Source organism: Scyliorhinus canicula, chromosome 1 (assembly GCF_902713615.1).
Source record: "Scyliorhinus canicula chromosome 1, sScyCan1.1, whole genome shotgun sequence".
Classification (NCBI taxonomy): domain Eukaryota; kingdom Metazoa; phylum Chordata; class Chondrichthyes; order Carcharhiniformes; family Scyliorhinidae; genus Scyliorhinus; species Scyliorhinus canicula.
This window is the reverse complement of record NC_052146.1, coordinates 88955578-88968074: the sequence shown is the minus strand read 5'-3', so window position 1 is coordinate 88968074 and position 12497 is coordinate 88955578. Positions and strand designations below refer to the sequence as shown.

At 44.3% G+C, this 12497-nt stretch overlaps 1 protein-coding gene across 6 annotated transcripts in view; it reads right to left on the bottom strand.

Annotated features, from left to right (window-relative positions):
- Nucleotides 1-262: 262 nt before the first annotated feature.
- Nucleotides 263-12497, bottom strand: part of yrk (Yes-related kinase) — a 380926-nt gene continuing 368691 nt past the window's right edge. For all 6 annotated transcript variants that reach the window (XM_038795113.1, XM_038795103.1, XM_038795122.1 and 3 more), the window contains 2 exons: nucleotides 4777-4908; nucleotides 263-2214 (listed from right to left, as the gene is read on the bottom strand). In XM_038795113.1, coding sequence (XP_038651041.1) covers nucleotides 2006-2214; nucleotides 4777-4908 — 341 coding nt within the window. In that variant the 3' untranslated portion in view covers nucleotides 263-2005. The remainder of the gene's footprint in view (nucleotides 2215-4776; nucleotides 4909-12497) is intronic.

The following is a 12497-nucleotide window of genomic DNA, read 5'->3' as shown; positions in this document are numbered from 1 at the left end:
ATTTCTGTCTTGAACACACTCAATGATTGAGCTTCCACAGCCCTCTGGGGTAGAGAATTCCAAATGGTAATGAGATCCAAACATGAAAGCTAGTCAGGTCTCTTGCTGGTGACACCACATTGATTGTAGGCTCTTCCCATCTCAGTCTCCAGATTAAAAATTAACACTTTGGTGCAGTAGAGGAGTAGTGGCTGTGCAAGTGGAACTGTATTCCTGTAACAGTCAAAACTTTCAGCACAGGAAAGATTAAAAATTGAAGGTAAAAAAAAATGTCCACATTTTATTGGAGCCCGGTTACAAAGATTGATTGTAAAAGTAATTTTAATTCAATCATATTCTGTTGTAATTGAATCACTTGTGAACACACCAAAGTAACAAATTTACATAATGCGCAACAAAAGCTGTACAATGCTCTTTTGGTAAGAAAATTCACTAAAACAGTCTCTATTCTAAGACACGTTAAGAAATAATGCAGGTTTTAGAGCAAGCAAAAATTTAATAACGATGAGAAAATAATTATCGGATTTACAATCCGGATCATGTTAGGAAGATGAAAAAAAACATTGAAATAATGTACAATTAAACCTTTTGTTAAAAACGTTAAATCTAGTTTTTATTTCAAAGGGTTGCTGAAATTCAATGACTTGATTCTGAACCTGAAGCTTCTTAATTATTTCAAATGAGTTATCACTGAAGAAATTGGGAGACATATTTCAGTTCCCCGAATGGTCACGTTCATTCACCTCAGGATAGATTGAAGTTGGCCAGCCCCGCTGGTGGTTTGGTTCCCTAATGTCCATAATGCAAGCCTTTCTTGGAAGGCAATTGGTGTGGCACAGTACCAATGAGATTGCACATCTCAATGGGGCACTTAAAGAGAATTTTTGGCAGGTACTGATTGAAAGATTGTCAGCCTGCTCCCAGCCATGATCTGCGACCACAATCTGCTGTGGTTCCCTTAACATCTCACATGACATTACCAAGTTACTCCATGGCCCATAGTGATCAACACAAAGGGACTATTGTAGTCCTTGGCTTGTTGTGATGCACTTTCCCATCCTAATGTACATTCTCCACATCAAACCATTCCAATATTTCAGCCCAGCCCAGTAAACCGTTATCTTTCCAGATACTCACATATAAAACTGTTACCTTGCTCATAAATAATGAGTATATTTATTATACTCAGTGACTCCAAGTTAGTAGCATCACATTATCCTATACCTTGCCCTTTAAATTAATCATGTTCCTTCTCCATAACCATGAATTGAACCTGTAAAACACTGGTACTAAATAGATTGTATTTACAGCCTAACTATATGTCATTCAGTGACTAAACTAGACCATCTTTGCTGGCTTTATACCACTGTATAAAATTAGGCATTTTTAAATGCATTTCCTTGTCTGTTAGGCCTACAAAATTGTACAAATAACAGAATAAAATACTTCTGGAATATGGCAAATCAAATATAAAAGCTCAGTGAAATATTAATTAAGAGGAAGAAAAATTAGCCATTTTAGCATGGTCCTATGCAACATTGTTAAATAAGCATAGCAGATCAGTTCTCTTATTATACAGTGCATTTGAGAGCGACATGCCAAATAAATGGGTACAAACCACAGGCAATGGCTGTGCTCTGGGTTCTCTTTATAGACCCTGTCAAGTAGATCTAAAATCCAGTGTCTGGAGCCCAACACTGCTGAATATCATTTCTGTCATATCTCCATCATACCAACCCTCATGGTGGAACCATTTTGCAGTGTTCTGTATTTAAAAATGAAAAATAATTACGGCAAAGAATTGGCCATCAGTAACCCAAAACTAATTGGGTGTTGTGTTAATTGGAAGTGTGCTAATTGCTCACATATTTGTCGAGTTCCTTCACGTTTTAAGCTACAGTCACATTAGAGCTCAGGCTCCAGGTTCAGCGGCCTTAGAACAGGTTGACAATATGGTCAGAAATAGTTTGTTATTGGCTAAGGAATTTTCCAATTGCCGAGGGATCTACAGGTTTTCCCCAGGTTGGTACTGGGGTTCTGTTGCTGTGAAGTAGTCCTCTAGGAAGGACTGTAAGTATTCAAAGGTTGGCCTTTCCTCTGGATCTTTCTTCCAGCATTGGATCATGAGGTCATGAAGAGATGCCGGGCAGGCGTTTGGACATGGCATTCGATAACCTCTCTCCACCTGCTCCAGTACTTCACGATTGTTCATTCCTGGCAGACACAAACAGACAATCAAGTTAATAACTGGTCCCATGTGGCTCACTCTCTAATGAGTACACCATGCTTTGTTGGTAGCATTCTTGCCTCTGAGTTATAAGGTTATGGGTTCAAGCCCCACTCAGGACTTGAGCATCAAAATCAAGGCTGATATTCCAATACCGAGAAAGTATTTCAAAGGTGTAGGTGTTGCCTTTACATTGAGGCCCCGACTGCCATCTCAGGTGGATGTGAAAGATCCCAAGGCACTATTTTTGATGAAGAGAAGAAAGAATTCCTCGGGTCAATATTTGTTCCCCAGTCAATATTATAAAAACAGATTCCTGGTTATTATCACATTGCTGTTTGAGAACTTGCTGTTTGTAATTGGCTGCTGCATTTTCTTCATTGCAACAGTCACAGTACTTCAGAAATACTTCCTTCGTAAGAAGGTGCTTTGGGACATCCTGTGATTGTGAAAGGTGCTTTATAAATGCAAGTATTTCCCAAAGCTGGAGGATTACTGGAAGGAGGTGTTTAGGGTAATCTCTAAAGTGGTGCACGTGAAACTGGACCCGGGCCCTCGGGAGGCCATATTTGGGGTGTCGGACCAGCCGGGGTTGGAAACGGGTGCGGAGGCAGATGTTGTAGCCTTCGCCTCGTTGATCGCCCGAAGGTGGATCCGGATGGGATGGAGAGCAGCCTCTCCACCCTGTGCCCTGGCATGGCGGGGGGGAACCTGTTGGAATTCTTGACTCTTGAGAAGGGTAAGTTTGAACTGAGGGGAAGGATGGAAGGGTTCTACAGTTGATGGGCATTTTTCATTATGAACTTTCAAGAACAGGATAACATCGAACATTAGTTGGGGGGGGTGGTTGGGAGGGTTGGGGGAGGGCGACTGTGTGTGTTAATGGTGACTATGGGTGATTTCTGATTCCTTTTTGTTATTTGTTTATGTGAACATGTGGACTAATGTTTGGGGTTTGGTGAGAGGATGGGATTGTTGTTATTGATATGGGGATTGACATATTTGTTACTGATTATTGTTTATTGTTGGTGGGTGTAAATTTGGGAGAAAATGTGAAAAAGGAGAATAAAAATATTTAAAAAGAAATAAAATAAATGCAAGTATTTCTTTCCTTCACATCCAATAATCTGGCACAAATGTACATTATTTTTTTCCTTTCTGTTCAATAGAAAAACTAACAAAAAGTGTCACTCTAAACAGAGTCCATTTACTGTGCAGGTGTGTGACGATTTCCAAAGAAAATGTTACACATTAAGTCAACGACATCTCTGTAATTAATGATTTGAAAGGGTTAATTTAATTGTTAGCTCGCAGCTCATTATTGACAGCTTCAATTGCAAAACTGAATTCATAAATACAAAAGGCACTTTGGAAAAATAGGGAAATGGGATTGTATTTATAAGCTCTGATCTCAACTGAGCTATTCTGAAACTGTGAGGGGCTGAATGGCCAAGCCATATAATGTCACTCATGTGCATCTTCTATTGTTGGAAAGGCTGTTGTCACAGCTCACCCTCTTGGATATAAGAAACTCACAGCATTCACAGAATTATTCAATGGTTACAGCACAGAAGGAGGCCATTCAGCTCCTCATGTCCATGCCAGCTCTCTGCAAGAACAAGTCAGCTAGTTTCACCCACTGCTCTTTCCCCATAACCCACAAATGTTTATCTTCAGGTGTTTATCCAATTCTTTTTGAAAGTCTGATTATATTTCCCTCTACCGCACTCTCAGGCATTATGCCCTAACCATTTGCTGGGTAAAAAGGTTTTCCTCATGTTGCCATTGGCTCATTTGCCGATCACCTTAAACCAGTGTCCTTGGGTTCTCGATTATTCTGCAAATGGGAAAGGTTTCTCCTAGACCCTGGACACTTTTATCAAATCTCCTCTCAACTTCTCTTCTTTAAGGAGAGCAACTACTCCTTCTCCTACCTAACTGTATAACTTTGGTCCCTCAATCTTGCAACCATCGTCATAAATCTTTCTGGCACCCTTTCCCCTTTCCCACCCTTCCTGAAATCTGGTGCCCAGAATTGGGCACAATGCTCCAGTTGAGGTTAAAGCAGTGTTTTCCAAGGGCTGATCGTAACTTCCTTGTGTTTGTTCTCCATTCCTCTGCTTATAAAGCCAGCTTCCTAGATGTCATTTTAATCACCTGTCTTGTGACCTTCAATAATTAATGTACGTATCTGTTCCTGGTGAACGGTGGTCACCGACCTGTCACACAAACTCTATTTCTCTCCACAGGTGCTGCCTGACCTGCTGAGTGTTTCTGGCATTTTCTGTTTTCATTTTAGTTATTTAACACAGCTCTTCAGGTTTTCAAAGGTAGCAGAGACTGAACTCCAGTTGCTATAGGCTGGCTGTACACTCTTTCCTCAAGGAGCTTGAACACAATATCTCAATAATTAGGCTGTACAATATCATCGTACAAACACTTGCACAGGACAGTGGAATGTGATATAAAAAATGTCAAGCGATAATACTGCACAATGCAAGTTTCAGTCTATCAGATGGTTCCTGCTTCATGTAAACCATGATGCTTACCCGGGTATGGAACTCTCCCCTTGGTAACCAGCTCTGTCAAGAGGATACCAAACGACCACACGTCAGACTTGATTGTGAATTTTCCATAGAGCGCAGCTTCAGGTGCTGTCCATTTAATTGGAAACTTGGCACCTGAAAGGAAAAGAAAGATTGTACATATAATTTTGCTTTGCCCTCTAAATTAAATTGTTTCTGAATACAAAATGCCTGGAACTGCCTGAAACAAAAGGGAACACTTTGGTCAGACAGAAACCATAGATAGAAAAAAACTGAAGAGAATTTAGGGTGGGATTGGCCTCTTTGAGTCTGCCATGCCACATAAGGGGTTAAAAGTTATTTTCTCTTGTAAAAACAGGAGAAGGCCATTTACCCTCACGTAAAATAATATCCCATGTCATTCAGTTGCATATAATGCGTTTGTCCACAAACATGCCTGAGGAAAGGGTCAAGCCATTCAATTCAAATACAAACGTGCTATGTGATCTGTTCAAATATGAGTTTGATTGGCAGGTTTTTTTTTTCCACTGAGCCGTTCACAAATGTTTTGCAACTGTTTCAGAAGTATTTCAAATCAATGAGTCTAGCTTGAGTCATTGAAGTGAGTCTGTCTCAAACAGTCTAATGTCTGTGGTTGTTGAGTAAAAGTGAAAAGGCTGCTGCAGAGAAATATTAATCTCAGTGAAGTTTAGCACAGCAATTGAAAACAATTTAGTCCAATACGCAAGGATCCAGCTACTGCAAAAATGGATTGATCTCCTGTGATATTACACATGAAAGGGGAGATGTTAAGGACTCAGCCTCAATGGGTTCCATCTGATGAATATTAGAGGTATTCTGGAGGCTATTTAGGTGGCACTCAGGAGGAGGGAAGGGTTTTTGAATGCAGAGGGAGGGTGGTCTGAGACGAGTAGCTACTGAACCTCTGGTGCAGTTGAAAGAAAGACTCCTGATTTTGCTCTAGGCCCTACTCATGGTCCATGCAGATGCTCTGCCAATAGGCCATCAAAAACTTTTGGAGACCACTGTAAATGATGGCATCCGATTGACCTGGGTCTGTGAAGTCCTGCCGCATCTGTTCTAATGATGCTATTTTCCGAAACAGCTACTTTCCAAAACATTTCTTCATTTTTCCTGAACCAAGGTTTCCCCAGCGCCTGTGGCTGACAGGGCACTCAGTTGTATCCAACCCATTTCCCGCACTGCTGCCCTCACCCCTTCCCGTCCCTCTCAGAACCATGATAGTGTTCCCCTTGCCCTCACTTTTCACCCCACCAGCCTCTTCATTTAAAGGATCATCCTTGGCCAGTTCCGCCAACTCCAGCATGATGCCACCATGAAGCACAACTTCAACCCATCCCTCTACCCGTATTCCTGAAGGACCATTTCCTCCATTACATGCTGGTCCATCCCACCAGCTCCAACACTGCATCCCCTTCCCTTGGCATCTTCCCTTGCCATCGCAGAAGGTGTAAAACTGCCCCTTTTACCTCCTCCCTGTCCAAGGCCCCATACATTCCTTTCAGGTGAAACAAGTATTTTGCCTGCACCTCCTTCAATTTGGTCCCAATGTGGTCTACTCTACATTGGGGAGACTAAACACAGACTAGGTGACCGTTTTGTGGTACACCTTCACTCAGTCCATTAGCATGATCCCAGCCTTCCTGTTGCTACAACTCAGCAACTTGCTCTCGTGCCCACATGTCTGCCCATGACCTGCTATCGTATTCCAGTGAAGCCCAAGCCCAAACTGGAGGAACAGTTCTCTCCTTCCAATTAGGCACTTTACAGACTTTTAGCCTTAACATTGAGTTCAACAATTTCAGACCATGAACTCTCTCCCTCCCATTTTGATGTTTTTTCCCAACCCTCGGCCAGAGGGCCATGTGTAACTTGTTTTGCTTTTCACAGCGCTGCCCCTTGTTCTGATAGTGACAGAACTGTATGGCCAGACAGTCAGAGTGATTTTCAAAATCAGCATGCTTTGTTCAACAATTGATTTTGGATCCTAGTTCACTCTTTGAAAACAAGTTTGCTCTTCACAGGGGAGGCAGTGGTGAAGTACGTTTGTCACTGGACTAGTAAACCAGAGACCCAGAGTAATGTTCTGGGGACCCCGGTTCAAATCTCACCACTGCAGATGGTGAAATATCAATTCAATAAAAATCTGGAATTAAATGTCTAATGATGACCGTGAAACCAACGTCGATTGTTGGAATAACCCACCTTTAGGGAAGGAAATCTGTCGTCCTTACCTAGTCTGGCCGACATGTGATTCCAGACCCACAGCAATGCAATTGACTCTTTTTTTAAATTTAAATTTAGAGCACCCAATTCATTTTTTCCAATTGAGGGGCAATTTAGCGTGGCCAATCCACCTACCTTGCACATCTTTGGGTTGTGGGGGCGAAACCCATGCAAACACGGGGAGAATGTGAAAACTCCACACGGACAGTGGCCCAGAGCCGGGATCGAACCTTGGCACCATGAGACAGCAGTGCTAACCACTGTGCCACCATGCTGCCCCACGATGTAGTCGACTCTTAACTGCCCCTCAAGGGAAATTAGGGATAGGCAATAAATGCCAGCTTCACCCACATCCCACGAATGAGTAAAGAAAAAATAAAGAATCCCTTTATGCCATTATTATCAACTTCACACTATCATTAACGCTCCCTTTGTCTTGTGTCCATTTGTCAATCTACCCTCAGCTTCCACCTCCCCATACCTTTTATTCTGTTCCCCCTTCTGCAGCTATATAATCTATCACATTTCTGCCCCTCTTCAGCTCTGAAGAATTCACACGGACTTGAAATGTTGGCCAAAATTTGCGGGATATTGGGAAAGTCCAATAGCGAGTGGGAAAAGTGGCGTTGAATCTGCCAGCAGCAACAGCAGTTTTCTCTGTCATAATGTTCGGGACTTAGACAGAAAAACATAAAGGGGCGGGTCTTCGTGTTACTCAAAGTAACATAAACTGCTACTTGGTGTAGGCGCTGTTGAAGAATACTCCAGACTTCGGGATAAGTTGAACAAATTTATTGAGCAATTAGCAAAGCTCCTAAATGAGTTCTACACTCTACTGATCTGATTCTAGTAACACAGTACACTCTACTAACTATATGAACTTACTCAAATCACATGTGGTGGTGTGACGGTGCTGCTTACTACACACATCTTGCTCTCTAGGTTTCTGCTAGTGGAAGGGGGGGGAGGGCGAAGGCCTGTGTGTCTTGTCTTTTATAGTGGTCGTGTGATGCCCTCTTGTGGTGATGCCACCGCTGGGTGTTCTGATTATCCACTGGTTGTGTCTTGTTCTGATTACCCATTGGTTGCATGTATGCATATCATTACATCTCGCTCCTTTTTTTTGTCTGCATTTCTAATGTGGTGATGGTAGCTAAGGTTGACAGTGCTAAAGATAGTAACATGATATGCATGACTTGGATATACAGTAGACATGAGAAGGAAAATGTTCATAAGTCCAGTCTTTGGGGTCTCCGTCTCGTCCTTGATGACCTTCTGAGAGGCGGCGGAGGAGATGGTGATGTCTTGATAGTCGTGTGGGAGCCATGACTGGTGGAATCGTGGTTCATGGTGTCTTGAGGTGGCACTTCAACAGACAGCAGTGGAGGGGGAATTGGTCGTGGGCGTGTGAATTTCCGAAGTGCCCTTCGATTTCTTCGAATGATAGTGCCGTCAGCCGTTTTTATCACGCAGGATCTGGGCGCGGCCTGCCGAATGATGACAGCCGGGGAAGATCACTCGCCATCAGGTATTTTGATCCTGTCTGCTGGGGATAGCGCGTCCAGATCAGTGGCATGTGCACCATAGTGATGTTCCTGACTGTCACAAAGCTGTTGCATCTTTTGTAGTACCGGTAGGTGATCTGGGTTGTAGGGCCGGAAGCGTTGTTCTCAGATCCTTGTTCATCAGTAGTTGAGCTGGTGACATGCCAGTTGATAAGGGAGTCACCCGGTACGATAGTAGTTCAAGGTGTATGTCGGAGGTGGAGTCCGAGGCTTTGTGGATAAGTTGTTTGATGATGTGCACCCCCTTTTTGACTTTGCCATTGGACTATGGGTAGTGCGGACTGGAGGTAACGTGGTTGAAGTTGTAGCCTTTAGCAAACGTGATCCATTCTCAACTATGGAAGCACGATCCATTGTCACTCATGACAGTATTCGGGATACCATGCCGCAAAACGTCTCTCTGCACGCTTTGATGATGGTCTTTGAGGTGAGGTCGGACAGCTTCAGCACCTCAGGATAGTTTGAGAAGTAATCAATGAGTAGTATGTAGTCGTGACCATTCGCGCGGAATAGGTCAATGCCGACCTTGGACCATAGAGAGGTTTCCAAGTTGTGTTGCTGAAGCGTCTCCTTACCTTGTGCTGGTTGGAACTTCTGACAGGTCTCACAGTCTAGGACCATGTCCGTGATGTCCTGGTTGATGCCGGGCCAGTAGACAGCTTGCCGGGCCCTGTGTCTGCATTTTTCTATGCCCAGGTGTCCCTCGTAAATTTGCAGCAGTACCATGCGCTGGCAACGCAGCGGGGTCACTATTCTGTCCATCTTTAGCAGGATTCCATTGATCAGCATTAGGTCGTCTTTGACATTGTAAAATTGAAGGCATTGCCCTTTCAGCCACCCATTGTTGAGGTTGTAGATGACTTGCTGTAGCAGGGGGTCTTTGTCCATCTCTTCTCTGATGAGAACGAGTTTTTTGTCCGTTGCCGGGAGGTACCTGTGATTCAATGTGCTGGATGTTCTCCAGTGGCTCACTCGGTGAGGTGACGGAGCAGGACAATGCATCTGCAATGATGAGCTCTTTGCCAGGCGTGTACACAAGTTTGAAATCGTACATCCGAAGTTTGAGCAGAATCCTCTGTAATTGGGGCGTCATGTCGTTCAGATTCTTTTGGATGATGTGGACCAGAGGTCTGTGATCCGTTTCAACTGTCAATGTTGGCAGGCCGTAGACGTAGTCATGGAATTTGAGGATGCCTATGAGAAGATCTAAACACTCTTTTTCAATCTGCACGTACCTGGTCTCTGTTGGTGTCATTGCCCGTGATGTGTATGCTATTGGGACCCATGATGATGTGTCGTCTTTCTGTAGCAGTACTGCTCCAATGCCATCCTGACTTGCATTGGTCGAGATCTTAGTTTCGCGATCTGGGTCAAAGAATGCGAGGACAGGTGCAGTGGTGAGTTTGGCCTTCAGCTCCAACCGCTCTGTCTGGTGTTCCGTCGTCCACTCGAAGGCAGTTGATTTCTTTATCAATTTTCTTAGGGACGTTGTGTGTATGGCCAAATTCGGGATGAATTTGCCCAGGAAGTTTACCTCTCCAAGGAAGCGCAGTGCTGCTTTCTTGTCCTTGGTTACTTTCATTGCCTCAATGGCTTTTATTTTGTCTGTGTCCAGGTGGACACCATGTTTCGATATCTGATCACCCAGGAACATGAGCGTGCACATCCCAAAGCTGCACTTGGATTTGTTTAGCTTGAGGCCATGCTCATGTATGCGTCAGAATCCTCTCTTCAGGCGTGACACATGTTCCTCCGGAGTTGAAGACCACACGATTCCATCGTCGTCGTAGACGTGAACCCCGTCTATTCCTTCAATCATCTGTTCCATGATGCGGTGGAATATTTCAGATGCCGAGATGATGCCAAATGGCATTCGGTTGTAGCAGAATCTGCCAAAAGGTGTATTGAAGGTGCAGAGCTTTCTGCTGGATTCTTTTGAGTTGGATCTGCCAGAATCCTTGGGATGCGTCTTGTTTCGTGAAGAAGCGCGCGTGTGCCATTTCGCTCGTGATTTCTTCTCTTTTTGGGATTGGGTAATGTTCCCACATAATGTTTTTGTTTAGATCCTTGGGGTCGATGCAGATTTGTAGGTCCCCCGAAAGGCTTCTTGATGCACACCATTGAGCTGACCCAGTCAGTTGGTTCAGTGACATTAGAGATGATGCCTTTCTTCTGTAGGCTTGCGAGTTCTTTTAGTTGATCCCTCAGTGGAGCAGGAACTCTCCTTGGTGGGTGGACAACTGGTTTTGCATCAGCCCGCAGTAGAATTTTGTACTCGTATGGAAGTGTGCCCATTCCGCTGAAGACATCTGGGTATTGGGTCAGTATGTCGTCGATGCTGGCCTGAAGATCCTGATGAGATGGTGTCATGGTGTAGACCCTTTGAATGAGGTTCAATTGCTTGCAGGCTTGGGCACCGAGCAGGGACATCCTGTCTGGTTGGACAACCTCAAATCACAGGCTTGTCTCTGTGTGTCGGTTGGACACTGTCAGATGGCATGACCTCAAGTGCCGTGATTGCTTTGCCATTGTAGTCCTGGAGTTTGTAGGCAGCTGGAAGGATTTTGGGAGCCATCTTGATTTTTGTGAAGTCAAACTTCAAGATCAGGTTGGCGGAGGAACCTGTGTCCAGTTTGAACTGGATGGGGCATCGGTTGACATCCAGCACTGCATCCCATTCATCCTCGGAATCAACGGCAAGGATTAATTTGACTTGCGAGGTGTCCAGTGTGGCGTTTTCGCACTTTGTGCTGATGCCTCCTTGTAATATTTTATCCAGGTAGTCGTCGTCTAGACCCGTTGCACTATCTTGATCAGAGTCATCGGTTTGGTGTTGCACACTTCTGATGCGGTTCTGTTTGAACTGTGGTCGCTGACTCCTGAATTGTGGTGCAGATCTGCACTGGGCAGCATAGTGGTTGATTCTCCCACATTGGAGACATTGTTTGCCTTTTGCTGGGTGGTTCCACACTTCGTACACGTCATGACGTCGACGTTCCGTGTGGCGTCGCGCATGCGCGGTGCGGTTCTCGGCCGTTTCATACCTCTGGTCGTAGTGCGTATGCGCGGTGAGGTTCTCGGTTGATTCGTGTTTCCGGTCATACTGCACATGCGCCGGGCCCAAGGAGGATTGCGCAAGATGGCTGTCATCGGAGATGTGGAGGCGCTGCATTCGGGAGATGGTCTGAACGCTCTCCACCTCGTGGGAGGTTTTTCTTTTCACTCTCAGCGTTTCTGTATAGTGAGTAGCGATTTTTTGAGAGTTCAGTTACAGTACACGTTTCGATAGCGATCTTTAAAGTCATATGTTTAATTTTTAGCAGTTGCTCTCTCAGAGGATCAGAGTGGATTCCAAAAATGATTTGGTCTCTGATCATGGAGTCAGTTATGTCACCGAAGTTGTAGGATTGGGCTAAAAGTCTAAGGTTAGTGAGAAAACTATTGAATGATTCATCTTTACCTTGCATCCTTTGTTTAAAGATGTACTGCTCAAATATTTCATTTGTGTCAACCTCGCAGTGGCTATGAAATTTTTCCAGGATAGTTTCGTATTTTGTTTTGTCCTGTCCTTCTGTGTATTGAAATGAGTTGAAGATCTCTATCGCGTGGTCACCCGCAGTGGTCAGTAGGAGAGCTATTTTCCGAGCCTCGGTCGCGCTGTTCAAGTCAGATGCTTCTACATGAAATTCTTGTTTAAACGAACGCCAGTTAGCACTAAGATTACCGGTGGTCCTGAGGTGACGAGGACCTTGTGTCTTGTCCATCGTGCCTGCATTCGGTGTCTTTGTTCCGGCGGCGATGCTTGTGTTGGCTCTGTTCCCAAAGATCTGTCTGAGTTTGTCTCTAAACTTACTGAATTTACCTAGGCAGATACAGTAGTCATTCTTTGTACCATGTGTTGTTATGTTACTT